At 40.3% G+C, this 24,058-nt stretch overlaps 1 protein-coding gene across 4 annotated transcripts in view; it reads right to left on the reverse strand.

The window, feature by feature from the left end:
• Positions 1-4,499: 4,499 nt before the first annotated feature.
• LOC124136332 (SRSF protein kinase 3-like) overlaps positions 4,500-24,058 on the reverse strand; it is a 59,528-nt gene continuing 39,969 nt past the window's right edge. For all 4 annotated transcript variants that reach the window (XM_046502235.2, XM_046502233.2, XM_046502236.2 and 1 more), the window contains 10 exons: positions 23,433-23,520; positions 22,849-22,955; positions 22,299-22,461; positions 21,462-21,607; positions 20,087-20,360; positions 18,467-18,877; positions 17,730-17,824; positions 12,912-13,019; positions 12,189-12,351; positions 4,500-11,558 (listed from right to left, as the gene is read on the reverse strand). In XM_046502235.2, coding sequence (XP_046358191.1) covers positions 11,374-11,558; positions 12,189-12,351; positions 12,912-13,019; positions 17,730-17,824; positions 18,467-18,877; positions 20,087-20,360; positions 21,462-21,607; positions 22,299-22,461; positions 22,849-22,955; positions 23,433-23,520 — 1,740 coding nt within the window. In that variant the 3' untranslated portion in view covers positions 4,500-11,373. The remainder of the gene's footprint in view (positions 11,559-12,188; positions 12,352-12,911; positions 13,020-17,729; positions 17,825-18,466; positions 18,878-20,086; positions 20,361-21,461; positions 21,608-22,298; positions 22,462-22,848; positions 22,956-23,432; positions 23,521-24,058) is intronic.

Below are 24,058 nucleotides of genomic sequence, written 5' to 3' on the forward strand. Positions count from 1 at the left end.
CCGTGCTATTTTATATATTTCATACTCCAATTGTTGAGCTGGTGGCCTAGGCGTTTAAAGGGGTATTCACGCGATACAACTATATCTATCCATCATTTTGTTTTAGTACCGGTAATATGAGCGTATGAAAAATGTTCAAATACATACCCTTTCTAAGGCATGTAAATGCTGAAAAAATACAAATTAAGAAATGTTTCCTCGCCCAAGGAAATATTTTAAATCCTTGTAAATTTAGAAAATAGTTAGAAATATTTGAACCTATGACAATCAAAAGAAATGCAAGTATTTACTTGGGATATCAACTTCGGAAGTCATTTTTGGAAATTTCTGCAAATCCGGTCATTATGTGCATGACAATGGTGCTCATGCAGCTTCATATGAAATATACTCCTAAAGTTTGTTCATATCGGGAATTATACGGAAATCCGGTCATTCCATGCAGTCCCTACTGTATTTGTGTTTGTTTCAAAGGTGAAAAATCCAACTTTTGGTCCTGTGTCAGATCCTCAAACGATGCCATCTCTATTACCATATTTCCTCGATTAGACGCACGGGCATGAATGTTACGCAGACACTCTTTTCCCACGGCCTGTAATCGCAAAGATAACAAGTGGAACAATTACGTGTATAAAAACTGCCCGGCGTTTACTTAAAGTCCGGCCTTTAATGGAGGAAATACGTTATAACGACAAAAATGGGTTCAAAACTGCACAGACAGTGATGCATCGCGTCTGCTTGCACGAGGACGTCGGCCCATTTACGACGCTAACAACAGACGACGTGTTGTTCAGTTCCCCCTCATCCGAAGCGATCCGCTAAACAACTTGGGTCTACAAATTGGAAGAACAGGGCATCAAAATAGACAGTTAGTAGAACTCTACACGAATTGACTACTGAAATCAGTTTCACGGAAAATCCCTCTAATGTTCCATTTCTGAAGGACAGGCCGTGAGAAAGGGTCCCAAGTTTTCGCCGCGTCTGAAAATGTGGTAATCCGTATCTTATGCTGAGAGTTACTCCCCTTGTCTTTGTGGAGGGTAACAGTAATGTCAAAATTCTTCAGGAAGGCCTCTTAGACTCCGCCATAGGACAAAGTTATATTCTATTTGCGCTACAGCAGGACAATGCCTGTCCCCATACGTCAGTGTTCACCGAACGCAGGTTTACAGACAACAACGTTGATTTTCCGACCGCTTCTTAATACCATTAAAAATGTCTGGCAGCTCATGGAGGACAATGGTTGAGAAGTTGCAGTCTAGAACGCTTGCGCCGCGATTGATTGACACGATTAGTTTAATGGACCCCATTCTTCAATAGACAGTTTAACAGGCAGTATGACGAGGCGTATGAAACAGTGTATCGACAGAGTGCCTTCACTGAAGATTAACATTGTGTTTGCTTTTGTTTGTTTGTTTTTTAACGCCGCACTCAGCCATGTTATAGCTATATGACGGCGGTGAGTAAATAATCAAGTCTGGACCAGACAATCCAGTGATGGATATCATGAGCATCGATCCACGCAGTTCGGTTACCAGTGAGCATGACCAACCGATCCCGTTGGGCATAGCCACCTTTTGGGGCAAGCGTGGGTTGCTGAACACCTGTTCTAACCCGGCTCTTCATGGGTCATTGTGTTTGTGAAAGAATGGACCCGTACACAGCTTTGCAGAGTTGCGTCCCGTGGGGCGCCAGAAACCTAGGGTCGTGGCTTTGAATTCCGTTAGCCCTGAATATGTTTCTTGGTTTGTCAGCACAATACCCGTGCTGGTGGGTTTCACCAAAGTGGTAAACGTCCAAGACCTTCATTACTTCGGGCTGTTCTCCCACTAAAAGCTGGCAGGGCGCGATATAGCTTGAATGATGTTCAAAATGACGTTAAACCAAACTGACTCACTCATACTCTAATTGCCGTCTTATAAGAAATTCTCTTTTATGAAAAGGTTCGGCCGATACCATCTTTTAAAGCGTTCATAAAAGCACTTGGGGCTTGAAGGGAATCTGCGGATTCATAATCCATCAATACCAACAAAATCCATCAATTCCAGTTTGCTGTAGATGTACTCAGCAGTCATCAACTCTCACTTGCTCAACGTGTGTGGAGGGATTGCCAAAATAATCGATGGCTGTGTACATCGAGTACGTACAATACTTTGTATGCGGTGTTGACAAGTCATGGATCAATGACGCAGAGATCCAGGCAGATATGGAACACGGTGGATTTACACAACGACCGTAGGTCATTGAGTGAGTGAGTGAGTGAGTATGGTTTTACGCCACTTTTAGCAATATTTCAGCAATATCATGGGCTTCATACATTGTACCCATGTGGGGAATCGGGCCCGGGTCTTCGGCGTGACGAGCGAACGCCTTTACCACTAGACCACCCCACGGACCCTCCGTAGGTCATTGCTTAACTTTATGCGTTGCGTCAAGAGCAAACAGAATGTTTTTCTACGTAACCAACCAGAGTGAAACCGAATTCTGCAGGTGACCGGCCTCACTGAATTCGAAAAGATATTTAACCCATGGCAGATCAATCGCAAGGGGACTCCCATTATCATACTACTCAAAGTTTGCTGAGGATCGACACATTTAAAGGTAATACGTCAAACTGTGTGCATCTATTGAAATAGCCAAAGACAATATTGCGTGAAGACCTGTTTAATGAACACAAGTCCGTTGTCATGTGCCACACAATGCCAACAAACAAAATGTGACCAATAATCAGTCAGATCACCCGTCAAATGAGAGAATCTGACGGCTACTTTGAAATCCTGAAACGTCGTCCATGCCACACTCGGTCATGACGATCTGTGAAGTCTAGACAGTATGAGTGAAAAGTACTGGAGCCCATGGACCCGATCTTCAGCCCAATCATAATGTGCCTGCCCGGGATGTCATGCCCTTCGTAACCGAAGACAAACCCCACGGAGACGATTACGCACCGTCTGAGCAGAAACGTTAATGCCACGCACGTCCCGCATGTCATTTCTGAGTGTGGTGGCAGTCACGGGGTGTTGACGTCTTGCTGCAACCAGGAGAAACCTGTCTCCTGCTGTGTGATGCTGTGTGATGTCGACCGGATAGCTGATTCAAACGTATCGATTCCATCCCCTGCTGATCACACTTTGGCCGAGACCAAAGACGTTTGCTTAGTGAGGTTGTGTTGACCCAGTTTCAAGCATGTTCTATCATGTCATTTCTGGAGACTCGAACATGCGCTCGCAACTTGATGGCGTAAATAGGACGACTTTAATATTGCACTATGAGACTAAGGTTCATGGAAACTGTTTGAAACATAAAATGTTTACAAGTGTTGTTTTAAGCTTCTTTTTTCGGCATATAGGTTTGATAAAAAACTTACCCTCAGGTTTTTATGACATTTAAAGCCCATATCTTGGGGATAAAACCTTGGGGCTGACACCTCTCGGTTTTATCCTTTGGATTAAGGATCAAAATCTCATAAAAACCCTGGGACTTGTTTTCTCCTACACAGGAAACACTGCAGGGAGAATAAACAATGCAGGGCATTGTTTTATTGTACCATTAACAACTCCCACTCCTCCATTTCTTAATTCACTGTAATGTATAGCACATTTGCAATTCATAAAACATCCCATTATGTTAGGGGTTGTGTGCTATGCCATGTGGCCCATTCAGCTTATTTGAAGGAAGCTACTAAGAACTATTCTTTTGTCTTTACATGAGCAACACTGACAGGGCTACAACCTGTGTTACTGTAGCTGCATACATGTGGTTGATATAGTGAACCATTTGATCAGACAGACAATAGTGAACTGGCAATTCAGTCTAAATCTATGTCACAGGGTCAACTGTAGAAAACCCAAGGTGAAGCAGGTCTGAGAGGCTTACCACTGCCAAAAACCACAAGCACCAGAAAGGTGCCAAAGCCAAGATGATAGGCTTCTGGCTGCCTAACGGAAAGCAAATTGCCATGCCTTTGAGAACTGGACAGCCCTGCTCCTTTTGAATTCGAAACAAAGCTTTGGTAAATAAAAGTAACAAATAATATTTTGGTTTTAGGATTTCTTCAATAAAAAAACTCTTAAAATCCAAACTTTTCTCTAAACCCTTCTCACATTACCCAAACAGATGTTGAAAAACAATAATCTTGTTTCTAATACTTAGTATCACAGCCCCTTTGAACCTAGATTTGAACATGTCCCCAGCAATCTATTACTGATCCCGAGTTCCTGACAAATATTGATGTGTTGTCAGACAGTGACTTAACTGATTGTGTCACCACATCCTGATCAATGCACATGATCATGTCTTCATCACTGGTTTGCCTGATCCAGATTTATCATTACTGCAGGCAGTCTGATATTGTGATGACTGCAGCGTATAACAACATTCACTCACTTTGAACACAACATATAGCTTTTGTGTGCAAAATGTCATAAAAAAAGAATAAAATATTTTTCCAATACACTGGGATCCCAAGTTTTAGCTGATAAAGAAAAAAACAAAACCTTGAAAAAATGCAAGCCCTTTTTATTTGAACAGTTTGGGCTTGTGGTAGTCCTTTTTACAATTGTATACATAGAGCATGCAAACAGCAAAGGCAAACTAAATCACAAATGATATTGTAACCATGGTAACAAGCACTTTTAACATCCAAGCTCAGTCGAGCTATTCTTTCCTGAAATATACATCTCAAACTGGTCATAAAAAGTTCCATTAGGTGTGAACTGAACAGAAACAACAATACAAGGGACGAGTCCATTTAGCTTGCTAATGGATGTCAATGAAAATGAAATGTTGCATAAGGCCGATATCCCCAGCACAGGTGTGGATCAGGTCCTGTTCCACAAAACAATCTTTGCGCTACTGCAAGTCAGTGTTACAGTTGCGGAGTTCCGATGGTCTTAGCACTAAGATCGGTTTGTGAAACGGGACTCAGGACCATATTTAGTGTCGTTTGTGCCTGCTATGTACACGTCAACAAGTGAACATCAACTAACCGTGTTCACCAACGCACCAAACTCTGCAAGATGTGTGTCAATGCCTGAAACCATACCCCGGGAGTACGGGTATCAGGAAAGCTGTTGAGCAGTCATGTCATTACTCAAAATCACATTGAGAGCTGGTAAACAGGAGTTTTTTTCATAAATAAAGAAATCGACAGCAGTTAGGCCAGACTTATAATTTCTTGGTTTACGGATTGTTGTTTGAAAAATAACGATTGGTATGATGACGTTTCAGATTTCTGTTTTGTTGTTCTAAAGTTATGTAAGTTTGTATGCAGCCGAATAAATAACTGCTTTCCGGGACAGATTTTTAAAATTTTTGTCAGTCATCTGAATCCGTAAACCAATTCTTTCTTAAAAGTACCGCCTAATAGTGTTCCACTTCACATCCTATACAAGGCAAACAGTAGCTATGTACACAGATGCAGCCTTGCACTATTCAGCATGTCTAGTAGTGCCAACACAGGAACTCCATTCTCAGGACAGCTGAGGATGACAGAGAAGTCTTATTGATCTTTAAAAATTGTCAAGTGTAAAATCTGCATACTTTAGTTATTGCATTTAAGGACTATACCAGGAGTGATTCTTGTCAACTGAGTACTAAGATATTGTTAGAGAACATTATAAAGAAATAACCTGTATCATAAAGTGTTCCTTTGATCTCCTAATGACTGTCCCAAATAAAGTTTTGACAGCACTGAAATATCTAGGCACACACACTTCGTTCTGATGCTTGTATTTCTTGGTAAACTGGCAACTGTCTATGAAAGCATGTTAGAAACAGCTCAACTGTCATGCTGATGACAATTCTGCACTTATTTCTTAAGGCCGCTCTTGCTATAAATAATACCATCTTATGAATAATTAGACTCTTATTTATCAAAACGCTATTACTTGAATCCTCTATATACAAACAAATTTAAAAATGTTTCATTTTCACTCAGATCAGACCAGACAACTTCAGATCAGACCAAACAACTTCCGATTGTAATGTAATGTTTTCCTTTACAAGAGCTGTGGAAACAAACAAGCATGCATGTTCAGGGCCTTAGGGTTTTCAACGTTCAATATACATCACAGCTTTCACACATAACTGAACAATCACTTACAGATTCAGAGAGGGGGTGCGTATGCCTTTTTTCAGACACCCAATAATTTTGTGACATGGGTATTGCGTGCACCTTCCCTTTCACAAAATCCTGGACCTGCCTCTGAGGCTGTTCACCATACTGACCCTACATATACATTAATCAATGAGCATCTTAGTTAGCATCCCCAACACTGAAGACTAAATGTTCCAAACATATGTTTGCAAAACTGTGTGCTAATACTACATGAAACAATAAACAAAAAACCCTTAGCATTCTAAAATAGTGTACCGGTAATCAAATATAAAAATCTTAAATAAATAAAGACCCAATGAAGCAGATTTGTCTATTTTATTTGACTTATAATTCTCTCCAATAGATGTGTACATTACCAGTCTAAGTACAGTTAACTCATTTTTACTAACTACCGAATGGTGCATTGTGGGTCAACATGGCCCTGCACAGGCATCGTGAGATCAGAAGAAATAAGGTATGGTTTGCCATACAGGACTTTGGAGTTTAAGTGTTTTTGTCCTTGAGATGCAGCACTGATCTACCACTGCAAACTAGAACCTTGAGGTAGCAGATGCCAATGGCTGTACAGTGAGCAGTGTGAGGGACTACATCTCAAAGTGACTTTCCATAACTGTGTTAGCATCAAATCCAGTAGCAGACTCATTGATCACTGAACGAAAGGCTTAAGAATGATCATCTACGAAGAAATAACACTTAATTAGACCAGGGAGAAACATATCTTTGATAAACAGAATTAACAGAAAGGGCACAATCTGATGTAGTTGAATTCTTGAAAGAGTGTCTAAAGACATTTACATAGACATACAGCCTATTTGAACAAATATAACTAAAAACTGCTTCCCTAATACTTGCAAGTCAAGGTTCCCAAATACCTATTTGCTAGGTACCATTATGTCAAATCAGAATGTTTACAATTTGTTTAGTTTTCAGAGACACATATAATCTATTTCAATAACATGAGACTTTGAAACAATATGAACATGAACATTTAAAAGGAAAAACATATGAGAGTCAGGGACAGAGACCGTGTGTTAATATAAGTAGTTCACAGCTCCTTTCAAATACAAGCTGGTGGTTTCCGTAACAACTAGTACTTCCAGATTTCCACTGGTCACAGGGCAGCAACTGTGACAAACCAAATGAGGATTTTAGCAGTATCAGCGGAGGACACGAAAAACTGTAATGTCAGGTTTCACAATTGTACCCTGATCAAGTGGTTCTGCTGCGACGACGAGCGAGGTCACCAAGCATCAGGCTACCCTACTACATGAGGCTACCCTGTGAATAAACCAGCTGTAAACCCCCAAACAAAGACTAGGAATAGAGGGTTCATATAATCAACCAAAACATCTCTCTACAATTTCAGATAAAAAATAATTGGTCACTGCTTTATAAAAGACTCCTCTCCAAATCTGTAATCATGGAATGACTTAACTCCTGGATATTGTTGTCCCCTATGATCCAGTGAATATGTATGCTTGTAAGTTAATCTTGAATAGTGATGTCATATTAGTTGATGGAATGCCACATAGAGTATAAAAACAGTTGTCGGATAAATATCACATTTAGGTTATTAGTTTGTTCATAGGAAAAAATATGCTTTTTCTAGAAGTCTGTGCCAAAGCCATGAGGGGACTGAAGTTCAACAGCACTCACTACAGAACTGGCTCATGCCACTCGCCACTATTGTTTTTATGGTACTTGCCACAGAATTGTTTCACGGCACTCGCCACAGAATTGTTTCACGGCACTCGCCACAAGTGTTTTTACGGCACTTGCCACAGAATTGTTTCTCAGAAATGTGGACCAATTCTCAGGGGTTTAACTCACACATTCTAAATGTTCGTGACATAGCTAGAGCTCAGGTGTATCTGGGAAGATATAACAAAAACCCGGTAGTAGGAAAAGCCTAGCTTAATCATACATACACAATTTCATAAAATTGAAATCAACATCAAATTCCATGAATGCAAGCCAATTATATGACGCAGTAAATTATTGGAAGTGTAGATTTGTATTTAAAAAATAGTTGTAATTATTTCTGTCTTATCACAAAATCAATAGCACAGCTTCAAACGAATGCTGAACAGGCATCTCAAAAAAGAAATGGTCTTTGGTTTTCAGATAACTCTTCAGCTCTGTCGAACTATACAATGCAAAGAAGCCCTAGCCTAAAGCATCAACTGTGTATCTTCTAAAGTTAATGGTGTAACCGTGAAACAGGTTCATATCACGACGTCTCACAATATGAGACATCTTATTTGCACAGGCAGTATCACAGTACCAACAATATTTTTACTGCTTAAAGAGAGTCCTTCAATAGCTGATCAGTCCACAATACTTACACATTACATTTCAGAAAAGAAACTGAAATGGACTATTCAAGATTGACATAAAAACATGTCAGTTTGGATAATAATATTGTCTTAAGCTGAGAGTCACACAGTCCATTGATCATGTTGATGGAAAGAAAAAACATTGGATAACATCATGTGTTGTAAACCAACCCCTACATGATATAATGAAATGTATGACATTTGTCGTAACCCAACCCCAATATTATATCGTGAAATGTTTATCATGTATCCCCTGAGTTTTTACACCCCCTGGGACAAAACCTTCCAAATGTGGACATGTGGACATTCAGTCTTTCTGCAAAAGTGAAGAAATGAATTTCAGTCCCTACTAAACTACCTTATTATAATGAACAGTAACTTGGTGCAAAAATGTACAAAAAAACCTGTTTCTGTTCAAGACCTAAACTCTTACATTGATCATTGAAATACATAAAATATGTTCAACTTGCTAGAGACAAATAATTCTCATAAGCTGTATGCAGAGATTCATTGAGGGTAAACTAGACTCTACATATCAGAAATCAGGTCAACGCTGCTACCGGTACGTGAAAATCATTATATTGCATGCCTGAATCACGGCTGTGAACTGAGAACAAGTGTTCTGGATACTAGGCTTTCAGCAATAGCAAACCAAAGACTTAATGAACAGATCTAAAGACAGAACCAGACAGTAGTAAATATTTCTGACAAGTGGATTATCAGGAACTTCAAGACAGTGCAATGTAGCTGTTTCGGCTCTGCAGTGAAACCGTTGATCCAGACACTACAGTTCCCTTTGTCTGCATTAACAAAAGTTAAGGATGAACAAAATCCTTGTTCAGAGGTAACAGACTGTGACAAGAACATTTTTGTCTCATTGCCCAAACTTATCTTTGCAGATTTTTTCATTAACATACTGGCATAATATATGATTTTTGTTAGCTGACCAAAATAGATTTTCCCTGCTTTGGGTTTCTTGTGGCTTATGTCACAGAAAGGATAAATATCCTTTTCATACATTTTATACAGGAGGTTCCAGATGGAATTGTGCCAAGACTAACAGGGTCCGAACCAGCACGGTTTCACAGCATACAAATGTACATCTTTAAAACAAGACAAACAAAAACACTGGTACATCATTCGTAGCAAGTGAACAATATCGCATATTTCACAAGTCAGGATTGTTTTACTCCATAAATTTGTCAACAAAATACAGCAAGACAAGCTTGACAAGGGATGACTGACTGGTACTAACCATCTCTGAATGATGGGTATGTTTGAACCACCAGGTAGACTTGCATACATGTACAGTTTGTCATAATATTAACATAGTGATGACTACAAGAGTGCTCCGTATCAAGTCTCTATAACTGTGTACAACATTTACATGCTTCCTCTAGTCCACCTCAAACAGAAATATGCCATGAATGTCTTCACCAAACAAAAAAAATAGCTTCACTGAATAACCAACGGAATTCAGGCAATGACACCAAATGAGACAGCATGGAATATTTCATACTTGAACATCCAAATTCCATTTGACTGCGAAATATTTCACTTTAGGCAGAAATGGATTATCAAGTACGAAATGTGTTTTTGTCTGATCACAAAACAAAATGTGAATTGGGCGGATATCCCACTGATTTACAGGTCTATTACTACAGGATGAGATCTCGGTGCTGCTTACTGCAGCTTGGCTTTGAGGTGGACACTGGGCATAACACAAGTGGTGCCTGGGTGGCTAGATGCATAATGCTTGCTTCCAGGAGTTGCATTGTAGAGGATGAGCACTATATACATATGGTTCAATGAGGAGTCCAGACAGGCCATGATCAGTAATGCTGCAACTCTATCCTATGTCAGTCTGCCAGGAGCATCATGGACAATGGATGAATCAGGGCTGCTTCGGTGTCGTGGGAAGAGTATGCAGTTCATTCAACGCAAAGGCCTCTAACATAACACACGATAAGTGTTTCCACACATGTATCTGTATCTGGGTTCCAGGCAATCTTAAATCCAATGAATTCAACAATTAACGGTCTCTGTAAACTTGAAATGCACAACCTTCACTATGGACATGAGAAGACAGCGAACAAGTAACAAACATGAAACCAGTGTGGCAGCCAGTTTCTCTAAGGTCCTATGTCTGGGTTAGCACGAAGGAGGCTGGCAGAACTAGGAGGATGAGGCGGACTGGTGATGGATGGCCCCGCAGGGTGCAGTTCAAGCTGTTACTGATGATCTGATGATACATCCAACTATCATCGTGGACACTTATGATGATGACAGGTTATTATGATTACAACAGCCCACTATCTGCAACAATAGATTTCCATTGACAATAATATTTCCAACAGCCTGTTTGTTTGAACAGATCATGAGTCAAATCAAGTCAGAAACCCACACTGTTTAACCAAGAAACAACACCAACAGGCAGCTCTTTCAAAGGGTCCTCCAAGAAATGATATTTGTCTCTGTCAACCTCTGTTCACATGAACTTCAAGCTTGTGGTTACTTCATCTAGGCAGCACCATGAAAATAGTGATATATCCCAAGCGCAATCTCAATATGCAAAAGTAATATGCATCATAACCCTTTGAAAAAGCCCTCTTATTTCTTGTGGGTTCTGGAAGGAATTCCAAACAGCCTTTCGCAGAGTCGTTTCAAACAAACAGGCACTATACGAGGGGTGAATGACGCAGTACAGCAATGCACGGTATCACTAGTGATGGTGTTGTACATACGTCAGTCAGTACACAGGCGTGGTGAGAGACAGCAAGTGATGGTTACATGCTAGATAGTCTGCACAAACACAGCTAAACAAGATCGTAGCTTCCTTGCCTGGTCATGTGGCAGTCAGGTGAAGACCCAGTTACTGATGGGGAGGGAGGGAGGGAGGGGGATCAGGGAGGGGACTCCAGGTCAGGAGTGGAGCCACGGGTGAGTTAAAGAATCCTCAGCAGTAGCACGTTGGTCCGGGTCAAATTCTAACATTGGAAGGAGAAAATCTGCAAATTCATGTGCTTCTTGTGGGTCCCATTCATATTTCTCTGTTAACACATCAAACAACTGCCATGGCTTCAACTTGGTTATATGTCTCAGCTCGCCTGGAACATATGGAAAAAAAACAATGGTAACAGAATCTTGTTTCCCTGAAGTTTTACTAAAACAATCCATAAATGGTGTTCTGTTCAAGGATATCATAAAACAGAAAAAGCCAACCTATCTCTCATGATAGCATGAGTTGGTGGGGTCCTAACTGAACAGTACAAACTTTCTCCCGTAGAGATCATGTAATATTTCATACATACTACAAACTCTTTCTCCACAATTTTCAGTTCCAAATAGAACCCCCCCCAGTCATTCAGGCTACCATGGACCAACTACAGTCAAGTCCCATTAATCCGACATGGTTGGTTGCATATGATTATGTCGGATTAACGAAATTAAGCAGTATCAACTTTTGTGATCGAAAATCGGACAACTACGTGATAGATAATGATACGAACACGTAATAGAAAAAATAAAAATGAAATATTCATATTGTTATGTTATATTGTTAGTGGAATATGTTTTCTAATCATGCAACCTCTAAAGCTAAACACAAAACTACTGTTACGGACTGTATGACTTATTCGGATTAACGGGACTTGACTGTACATTAAGACAGCAATAGCCCTAAAGTCTCTGCTGACTACTCTTAATGAACATTAACTTTCAGTACATGCCAGACTCACCTCTCCTATTGAAATACTCCCTGGAGTATTTTCCTGACAGTGCTATATGCCTGGGAATGGGACCGAGGAGCTCTATGACATGGGCCAGGTGGTCCTCATCTCGGGTGTATCCTTCTCCAGAGTGGGGCTCGAATAAATAATCACCAGTTGCAAGCTCAAACGCCTGAAGGAAAAATGAATTCATTTGAAAAATTAGATGCAACACGTTAATGAGCCAAGCAAAATCAAGCTGATGGAAAAGTGGAATTAATGACATCATTACATATCAAATTTTGCTCATTTTGAGTGAGTTTGTTTGAGTCAACTACCTACTACAGTTTTTCAGTTACCGCACTCACCATAATATTTTTCCAGTGCCAGGGCGCTTAGAAAATCGACCAAGTATTATCAAAAGTTAAATTTTTTGTCAGAGATTGGTTCAAACATTGATGTAACTAAATTGCTTTGTTGATAGTTACTAGGCATTTTAATACCCCTTCTAAACCGCAGTGCTTTCTGTAAACTTTCTGTTATATACACAAGAACATACGACTGTCATCATGAGTGAGTAGGTGGATGAACTGATATGACCGAGAGCCGGTATTTTGCCATTGTGAGTCAATGTTAAACAGCCAGAGTTAAAATAATATTAGCGCTACCATTCCTTTTGGCAAAGGTCATTCAAACCAGCAGTCAGTAGTTTTCCAGAAAAGTGGTCCTGAATTACCATGGGAAGATCCTTACCATACATGCTGTACTCCATATATCAGCAGGTGTGCCGTAGCCTGCCCCTACCAACACCTCAAGACAGCGGTACTGCCTGGTCTGGATGTCCTCAGTGAAGTGGTGATACTGAAACACATGATATGTACAACAAGTTAATGTTTGTGTGTTGTTTGACTCAGCACAGCAATATTCCAGCTATATAACAGCTTTAAATAATCAATTCTGATGTTGATATTGTGAACGAACCACACCATCTGGGTACGATGACACCATGCATCCAAGTCACCAAGTCTGACCACCTAATCCATTTCGTTGCCTCTTACAACAAGCAAAGGTTGCTAGGGAGCAATTCTAACCTGGAATCCCCACAAGGTGGACAAGTACAGGTGATGTGATGTGATGTCGGCTTATTGCTGGTTTCAATACCAACATAATGGCATGTCAGCCTAATGTGAGAGGTCGGCTGAAAGTAACTCAGGTCATAATACACACCACTTTGGTGAAACAGATCAAGGATCACAATCATGGTTTCTTCAGGACTTTTTCCCACGTCCAGCGGATCTAAGCAAGGGTAAGGGACATAACTCTGCACTGAGGATCACAGTGCCATTGATGACTGGGGTCACCTGAACATGTGTACGACTCAAACATCATACAGACACTCCAACAAAAAACACTTAAGCTGAATACAGTCTGCAACCTAAGCCACTAGTCTCAGTCTCGAGTCTAGTAAAAGTTTAGTCTTGTAAGCTCAGCTAACAAAACAGTCCATATGATATCACTAAGCTCAACTGAAAATGATGGTAAGACTTAGTTAGAGACATGTTTGGGGTAGTAGACTCGAAAGTTTATGGCACAGACTGTGAATCTTTATACATCAAGAATGTTAACGTGGGCAATTGTTAAATATCTCTAAATCGATCACTGGTTCACCACAATTGCCAATTCAAAAATAAACTTGAGCGTCTCTATTGTAAAATGAGTGGTTTTTTATGACTACCATGACTACAGATGCTAAAAGTTTGCATTCTCAGTGTGCATTTGTATTTGTCAATGTCACACTTTCAAAGCCATCAACATAAACACTATCAACTGAGTCACTGAGCCTGACCACTTAATCTGTTTGGTCACATCTTAAGACAAGCATAGGTTGCTGTGTACCTCTTCTTACCCAGAATCCTCACAGGATTGAGGGTTGACATGCATAGATTGCTGGACACCTATTCTAACCCGGAATCCCCACAGGGTGGACAAACATAGGTTGCTGGACACCTATTCTAACCCGGAATCCCCACAGGGTAGACAAGCATAGATTGCTGGACACCTATACTAACCCAGAATCACCACAGGGTGGACAAGCATAGGTTGCTGAGACTTATTCTAACCCGGAATCCCCACTTGGTGGACAAGCATAGATTGCTGGACACCAATACTAACCCAGAATCCCCACAGGGTGGACAAGCACAGATTTCTGGACACCTATACTAACCCGGAATCACCACAGGGTGGACAAGCACAGATTGCTGGACACCTATACTAACCCAGAATCCCCACAGGGTGGACAAGCACAGATTGCTGGACACCTATACTAACCCGGAATCCCCACAGGGTGGACAAGCATAGGTTGCTGGACACCTATACTAACCCAGAATCACCACAGGGTGGACAAGCATAGGTTGCTGAGACCTATTCTAACCCGGAATCCCCACAGGGTAGACAAGCACAGATTGCTGGACACCTATACTAACCCAGAATCCCCACAGGGTGGACAAGCACAGATTGCTGGAGACTTATACTAACTCGGAAACCCCACAGGGTGGACAAGCACAGATTGCTGGACACCTATACTAACCCGGAATCCCCACAGGGTGGACTAGCACAGATTGCTGGACACCTATACTAACTCGGAATCCCCACAGGGTGGACAAGCACAGATTGCTGGACACCTATCCTAACCCGGAATCCCCACAGGGTGGACAAGCACAGATTGCTGAGAGCTAGTCTAACCCGGAATCACCCAGAATCCCCACAGGGTGGACGAGCATAGGTTGCTGTGTACCTCTTCTCACCCAGAATCCTCACAGGGTAGACAAGCATAGGTTGCTGAGAGCTAGTCTAACCCGGAATCACCCAGAATCCCCACATGATGGAGAAACAGATTACTGGAGACCTATACAAATCTCCATGGGGTAATTACATCAATTCACAAGTGAATGTTGTTTTACATCACTGTGGTTAGAAACACTGCAGATGTATCCTGCCATCTTGACCAGGCAAACTTGTAGTGTGATTAAGAATGCCTCACACGTTTGTTTTGTTTGGTGTTGGATGTTCTTTAAAAACTGCACTATATTCCAACTATATGACAGCGAAATGTAAATAATCAAGTCCGTACCAGGCTAGCCAGAGATTGAAATGAGTCTCAATCTTATGCAACTGGGATACGATGTCGTGCATCAACCAACCCCGTGAGTCTGACCACCTGATCCTGTAAGCCGCCTCTTATAATAAGCATAGGTTGCATAAAATAAGCAGTGAGCACCTGTCCAGATACTTTCCATCATCATGATCATAAGAAATCAACCACAACCTCAAGACAACATTAATCAAGGCCTGAAAGGGCATACCTGAGGTTAAAGAGCTGGGAGCTTAGTGGTGCTTCACTGATTTTGGAAGGAGAGAATTCAGATCCTAAAGAACCATCACAAATTCAACATAGCCACTTCACCAGATATTGCTTTACGTACAAATACCATTGAATTTGTAAATCATCATGTCTAATGATGTTGTATCGCAAATTTAATGTTTTGATTGACCAAATTTGCAAACAGCAAAACAGCCTTACACAAGAGATGTGCAGTAAACATGGTAAAGCAGTGCACATGAAAAGGGAAGTAATTGCACGTTCTATTGGATCACATAGTTTTTAAGTATTGTAGCAATTCACTGTTGGGGTCGAGTGTTTGAGACGTGGAATATTTAAGGATTTAAAAAAAAAAAAAATTTAAATGGAAATAAAAACGAAACGTGCGGAGGACTTTGTGATGATGTGGCGGTGCCTGAGAATCAATAATATAATTTTTTTTGGGTAGCCTTAAAAGCATTGTGATTTATCAGCGTGTCTGAAGCCTTGTTGTATAGTCAATGGGCTACAGATACGAAGGTTGCATGTTGCATTAACATGAAGAAAACATTTGTCATTTGATTTTACATTTCATTACATAGTGTTCAAGTGCAAAATATATTTCTGACGAGAAACATTCATATGTTACAATATAAACGGAAGTTGTAAAAATAAATTCCCCTGGATATGATAACATCCCTAGTTATGAAATTTAACCTGACTGAAGAACAATACTATGACGTCACTGGAGATTTAAAAAGCCTGTTTATTACTTGCCCGTGAAGAGATCACCCGTTTAATAAACATACAGCTGTATTACACATTGTGTAATACCAAAACGCGTGCTTATGTACTCTCGGAACACGTTTCACAAACAAATATTGAAAGCTCTCAACATCCCTTGGCTTATTCAATGACATTGTTGATAGATCACTGAGAGGAGCTTATGCACACTCGATGACCCCAGCAACCTTGTTGCTAGGCTGACGTCACATGGCATTGTTTCGCTGATGGATCTTGCAACAAAATTCCACAAATTACGTCATCGGGTATTGTGACTTTACTGTAAACTTTGAGGTGCAAGGCCCGTTACACAAGACAATCGATTGTAGCGCAATGACAGTCGTTAGTCTAAGTTAAAGTATGTGAGTTGCGATAGTCTTAGCCCTACGATAATTTTGTGAATTCTAAAGGTGGACCGTTGTATGGTATTAATTCATACCTTTCAACTTATGACATGTTTGAAGTATTATTCTGTTAAACTCAATTGGACAATGCCGTGGATTGTGTAGGTGTCAGCCTATTCATACTCAACTGTATAATTCTAAAAACGCCCGTCACATACCACAACTATTCACTCGTTTCATAAAATTGGTATTACACGGGAGCTCGTTTAGTATTCTATATATGTGACTGATGAAAGAACTCAACTTCAAGCCATGAAAGTCAGGACCAAACTGACTGCTTATTTTGCTGAGCTATTGAAAACAGTTTAGCAGATGTAATAACAGCTGTCTGAAGGCTTTAGGATCATCATATGAAGTTTCCACAAGTAGTCATTTGAACAAGCACAATAAACATGATAAACTAGTCACAGAACATGCAAAATATAGTTGACAAATAGACATCAAGATTGCAATTTTTTCCCAACTTTGAGCAGTGTTGAGGCCAAGTATTCTTTAGAGGGAAACTGATATATGATATGCTAAAATTATTGGGGCTTGTCCATGTTGTCAGTTGATGAAAATATCATACTACCATCTCTGCAAATGTATCTTCATCTGAACCAGTGAATGTTTAACACTGCAGTCAGCAGTATTCTACCAATAGGGCAATAATAAAATCTGGATCAGATAATCAATTGATTTTGATGTTATGAACGATTCACCACGTTGGGGTATAGGACATGTTATCAAACCACGATGATACATGATCAACAAGCATAGGTTTCTAAAAATGTTCTAACCCAGAACCTAATGGGGTCTGTACCAGACAAACCAGTGACAAAATGAGCATGATACGTGGTTGTCAGGGTACGATGAAACCCAATCTAACAAGTCACCAAGCTTGACACCTGATCCATTTTAGCCACCTTTCACAACAAGCATAGGTTACTGGGGACCCATTCTATACCCGAATCTCCTCAGGTCATCATTCAAGGAATGTGACGATAAGTATGGTACAGGGTGACTACCCAGAACCTTGTCGCTTACCGTCCAGCATGCATTTCCCAAATCAGCTATCTTCACAGGTATATCACAGACCTCCCTGACTGGATCAGGTCTGTCTACACTGTTGGCTTTTTCAACTGAAAATAATGGAAGTGAAAAATTAATCAAAGCAGTTTACAACATTTGTATATAGAATATCCCACATTTACATATTATTTTTGCATAAACATTGTAAAGGTGTTTTCATTCATGAACCCAATGTAAACACAAGCAAAAGTATTCCAAGATAGAAAATACGTCAGCTGGGTGGTGAGTTGGTCCAAAACATTTTTGAACAGTATTTCAGTCATTGTCAGAAATGTGGGACAAAAGCCAAAAGCATGCAAAGTGACACCAATCGTTGATGTGTACAACGGTGGTAAATTCCAGTGGTATGAGCATGGTGCTGACAGACCAAGGACCACAGAGTGAATCTTACACTCCATACCACAACCAACCTTGCACTGTTTAGGTTCTCAAACCCAAACAAGTTACTTGAGGCACCCAATTGGCCACCCATACCCAAGCAGAACCACCAAATTACCATCAAGTAACCAACAAAGTCATCAATACAGATCAATGAAATTTAACCAAACAATAAGCCTTAACACTCCTCTGCAACACAGGTAAACTGCTCCGTTATGAATGACCTCCTTTGTGGCACAAGCATATATCCGCAGCGAAAGCACTGGCACAACTACACATGATAAAACACACTACACCACAGACCAGCCACTGACCGGTCAAATCGTTTGAATTGTTGTCTGGTCCCTCCTCAGAGGGGGCTTCTGCCTGGGGTTTATCCTCAGCAGACCCCCCCTCGGACTGACTGTGTTCCATGTCGTTCTCAACAGGGGGTGTCACCGCCTCGCAGTTCTCCTGCACATTTTTATTCATGTCCATCTCCACCGGCGTCCCCCCTCCTCCACTGCTGCCTCCTCCTCCTCCAGTGTCGTGGCCGTTACAGATCGGTTGACAATTTTCCTTTGTCTCGTCATCCGTGACATTCAGCTTGGCAATTGCTGTGATCTGGCTCTCACTGGACGAAACTTTGCCGAGATCATTCTGTGACACAGTCTCAATCACTGGACACTCGGAACTCATCTCAACTTCATCTGTGGAATTTGTTGTAGTCTTTGGCTGGTCCATGTCTGAAAGATAGCACATCATTAGAAACAAAGCAGGTTCCAGTGTTCTTTACTTCTGCTGTGATTGTATTCTATTCAAAGGACCTTCTAAATATACAATTGTTTAATAGAAGGAACATTTGACTTTCATACTTCAATTTGAAACACTAAATAAGGGATGATTGCCAGTGAAACACTGATTACAATTGTGTTACCTTCAAGAACTGTACTACTCAATATTTGCTAAAGACCATGCTTTGCACAAAGATGATTATTTTTGTCCTGAGCAAAAGTTGAGCAGTGTAATACCAAACATACAACAAACATCACTTCTATGATTTCTACAAACATGGAAAGTGTATCACAGCTGTTGAGTGCACCTAGAAAGACAGTGCTCTGGAACGTTAGATACCTTATCATATTAACAATATAATGGGATGATTCCAATATTGGTACAAATTTTGTTGATAAAAGAAAATTTTTTTTTCAGATTTGAGTATTAGATGCACAAACATGGCAATATTTGAAATCTCCTGTCAGGTCCAAATATAACGTCTGAGCATCAAAAGTCCATGAACATTCATAAATCTGAAAACAAGTTTTCCTCTCATCAACAAAAACATTCAGATAGATATTTGAAATTCCTAGGTATCATACTTCATGCCATTTAGAGCTTAATGTCTTGAGATTCAAGGGTTTATAGTGTACAGTGCACAGGTCACAAATCAGTCAAGAAACATTAGTTGAGGTTAGGTGGACATGTGGCGGTGTTCAGCAAGATCGAATCCCGAGACTTTCTAGGGCTTCAGTCCTGCCTCACATGTTACATGTTGTGTCTCCTAAGCAAGTGACTGCTTGAAATGTGCCTGTTCACCAAGCAGTGAATGGGTATCAAGTAGGATGAAATAATAATGTGACAGTTTCTAGGGATTCAGTCCTGCCCCACACGTTACATGTGGTGTCTCCTTTGACAAGAGACTTCAAAAATTGAATGTTCACCCAGCAGTGAATGGGTACCCAAAAGGATAAAATGGTAGTGTAATTGTTAACCTTCTAGCACCGCAGAGACACTTTGGATTATATACTCCCCAGGAAGATGAGAATGAAATTTGAGTGCACACTGACATGGGTAATAATACTGTGAAGCGCTGAGCAGCTGTCCAAGATGATAGTAAGCAGCTTCATAAATGCTTTATACACATATAATATCATAACCCAGTCACTTGAACGTACCAGCTGCATTATTATTTTCTTGTTCCTCCATGTTCTCCTCTGTCTTGACACTGTTGTCCGTGGTGGTGTCAGTATCGGCGTTGTCTACTACGATTGGTTCGTTGTTGTCTTGCGGTGGGCTGTCCCTGCTGTTCTCAGCATCTCCTGCTAATTCCTGTAGGCTGCTGGTGCTCTCACTAGGGGTGGGCAGACTCCCCATCTCACCCAGCTGCTGAAGGCTGTTGGAACTCTCACTGTTGGTCAGTGCACCCCCTTCTTCCTGGTTCTCGGGGGTCTGCAATAACAGCATTGGAAAATAAAACCTGATTTCAAGTGATGCATTGGTATACAAGATAGCTGTGAAGAAGAGGGTCTACTACATCAAAGTGCTCAATTTATGATAAAGGAACACAGGACTACACAGTAGTACTGGTATACTGCAATATGTTTTTCAAACAATACACATTGCAATATTTATTCGGTGCACATGTACATTGGGTAAAAATATAAAACATGTTTCGTTATCTGCATGTCAAATTAATGTCAATCACTGTCAAACACAGTATGACCTGTATGACAATATTCTGCAATACAATTATTATAACAGCCAATACACATCCCTATTAGTTTTGAATTAATAGCTTCAAGAGTGAGTGAAGCTCCACGACACTTTTAGCATTATTTGAGTAATAAAAATGTCAGGGTACACCAAGAAGGGCTTCACACATTGTACATGAGGGGAATCCAACCAGGTCTATCAGCGTGAAGGCAAAAACACTTTAACAACCTGACTACTCTACCACCTTTGCTTCTACAACCAAGACTATACTAAAATTGGTACATCTGGGATCTGAATCAGACACCAGTATACATCTTGGCAACTAAGGGATGCAACTCTGCACCACCAGGTGTCCCTCCAATATCAGCTTAAGCCAGTGTTCTACAATATACTCTGACCTTCAAAAGTCTAAGTAATAACAGGTTTCCAGTCTGGACCAGAAAAATGATTGACATTTTGAGCATCGATCTACACTAACTTGGATATGAAGACATATCAACCATGTCCGCAAGTCCCACCATCTGAACCCGTTAATGGCCTCTTATGAAAAGCATAGTTGCTTCATACTACAAGCATGGATTGCTGAAAAACAATTCTAAGCCGGATCTTTAAGCGTGGCTATGTGAGTAACAGCATAGCCAAAGTATTGTTTTGTTCATGGAAACCTCAAGGGCCTTATGAAGCTACTGAAGTGTTCCAGCTCATACGTCATTGATGAAGAGTTACAACAGTGGTCAGTCAAAGAACGCTCTGATCAGCCATCCAATCCCACCTACGTGTTAGTCATAAAAGTCCTATTGTGTCTGTCCCCTTGTAAGGTTGGGGCAAAGCTGTTACCTGCGGTGCTGCTTCTAATTCCTGTATTTGTTGCATCTGCATCTCCAGCAGCTGTTGTTGTTTCTTCATCTTCTTTTTCAGCTTCTTCTTTTTGTTCTTTGACATCTTACTTGGATCCATGGGCTTTTCTTTTGGGGCTGTGCTCACTGAAAACATGAACATTGTGCTTGAGAGAAAACAATGTGCCAATTCCAATGACCAAGTAACCAAAGTTAGGTGAAGTATTTCCACCAACTGTGCATTGTCAGCATGGTTTGAGATGTTCCAGATTATATTTTATTGACTATTCCAAATAGTAGTACTTGTTTGTTTGTTGTGAAATGCCGCACTAAGCAATATTTAAGCTATATGATGGTGGCTTGAAAATAATGGAGTCTGGACCAGACAATCTAGTGATGGATACAAGGAAAAATGAATGACTCATTATTAACCAGGTCACAAGTATGACCACCCAATCCATCAAGCCAATCAAGTCACCTCATACTTGCATAGGTTGCAGGAGACTCTAACCCGGAACCCTACGGGATCATAACACATGGGTAGGCATTATGTCATATTGTCAAGGGTAAATTTTTGATGAATAGTGACAACCCTCTAGATCATGCAAAAATGACAGCTTCACCAAGCAAATAGAAGTGAAATCAACAGGACAACTATTTATCAATGTCATAATTTGCATGTCTCATTAAATATTTGCACTTAATGCAGATGTGAGCACTAATGAAAATCCAAACAAACATCCTTCTGCTATTTGACACTTTTCTTCTTGCCCCTTAAGCAGAAAGCTAATCCCTTCCTACAAATACATCTGGCAGCCAGTCTCCATTAGTGACCCACCTGCAGAGCCTGGTAGTTTGAGACCTAGCTTTTGCCACTCAAAAGCATCAGCTGCTAGCTTCCGGATGTGGGTTTCATCGACACACATGAGAATGTTCTCAGGTTTGATATCGGTGTGGATGATCTTGCACTTGGCATGAAGGTAGTGCAGCCCTTGCAGCACCTGCAAACAGTCCCATGTTATATATGGAGGAGGAATGGGAAGAAAACAAAATGATATAATGACTTATCTTAACTTTAAAAGTCCTAACTCTGGTGGCTAAATATCAACTTAGATATATGATGGCAAAGAATATTGGGCACTTATCAAGCAAGTTCAGAGATTAAAACAATTTATTGAAATGCATTCAAACTCCTTTCCAACTTATAAAAAAATAAATCCATTTGTCTAAATTGATTCTACAGCTAAACCTGAAGTGAAACTTATATCCCAGGAGGGCCCATCAAAGACAATTTATTGACTTTCATCAGTCACAAATTATTGATTAACAGATAAAAGCAATTCTAAAAGAGATACCAATGCTAGAGTTGTCTCCCCTACACTACTTACCTGTTTTATTATACATCTGACATTGGCGAGGGGTATCCCCTGATAGCTGGATCGAATGATAAGCTTCAACAAGTTATAGCCCAACACCTCAAACACCATACATACATCTGTCATGGGTTAAGGATCAAATTTTATCTTAAATGTTAAAGCATTCATATTGATCATAAAGTCACAAATAGAAACAAAACCATTTAATCTCCATTGATATATTCAGCTTGTAAAAACCTCCCAATCCCTTACATTTCTGTCCAAATATTTGTATTTATTTTTAACAATTTAAGCCTTGATGAACAATTTTTTCCCAATTCATTTTTTACATGTAATCCCTTTATGCATCAAGATCTCGTACAAGATTAATGCACTTATACAGCAACACATCATGTGCACGTGTATGTGCGCATGTGTGAGAAAGTCCTCGTTTTGTCCCATTAATGCGGAGACAGGACAACAAGAAGTAGCATCTCTTAACATCGTTTGTTATTAACCACTGACATATATCATGCATGTTCTTCACACAGTCCAAAGGAATGACTACAGAAAGAAGAACCATATTGGCAGTTTGTTGTTGGTCATTCAAAGGATACGTGTCCCATTCACCCCTGTTATCTTAAAATCATCCAATAACTGTACTGTCTTCTTTCTGTAGGGATCATTCTCGTCACTGTTGCGAACCTGAGGCAAAGAAATCAACAAATCAACCAACAGAAACCAATTCCATGAAAAACAATTATTATTTTGTCAGGAATCTCAATATGGAAAGACCCCAGTACAGAAATATAACAAAGGTGATTTTCAAAGATAAAGCTTAAAAATTTCACATAATTATAAACTGCTTATACTGATTGGATAACATACACGTATGTACTTCTGTGAACCAGCATGAACCAGGGTGAGAAGAGTGTAAGTTGCAAGTTGCAAGACATAATCATCAGCAATACTATTCACTATCATCAAGATCAAAGCTGAGTGTCAGTTCCCCATCATTCATCCAAGTATAATTCAGGCATTATAGCCATTCTGACCAACCAATCCCCCATTTTTCCCCTTGCGAAAGAAATGAAATATTGTTTGCTAACTCTGACTTCAAATACCCACATGGAAACAATAAATAAAACAAGTTAGAAAGTGACAGAGGGTCCAAATTGGCAGTAACCCACCAATGTGAATAAGTTTGTCTGATGTTAAACTTAAAGGTGTCCCTGGAAAAACG

This window comes from Haliotis rufescens, unplaced genomic scaffold (genome assembly GCF_023055435.1).
Source record: "Haliotis rufescens isolate VD_foot unplaced genomic scaffold, xgHalRufe1.0.p SCAF_22, whole genome shotgun sequence".
NCBI classification, from domain to species: Eukaryota; Metazoa; Mollusca; class Gastropoda; order Lepetellida; family Haliotidae; genus Haliotis; species Haliotis rufescens.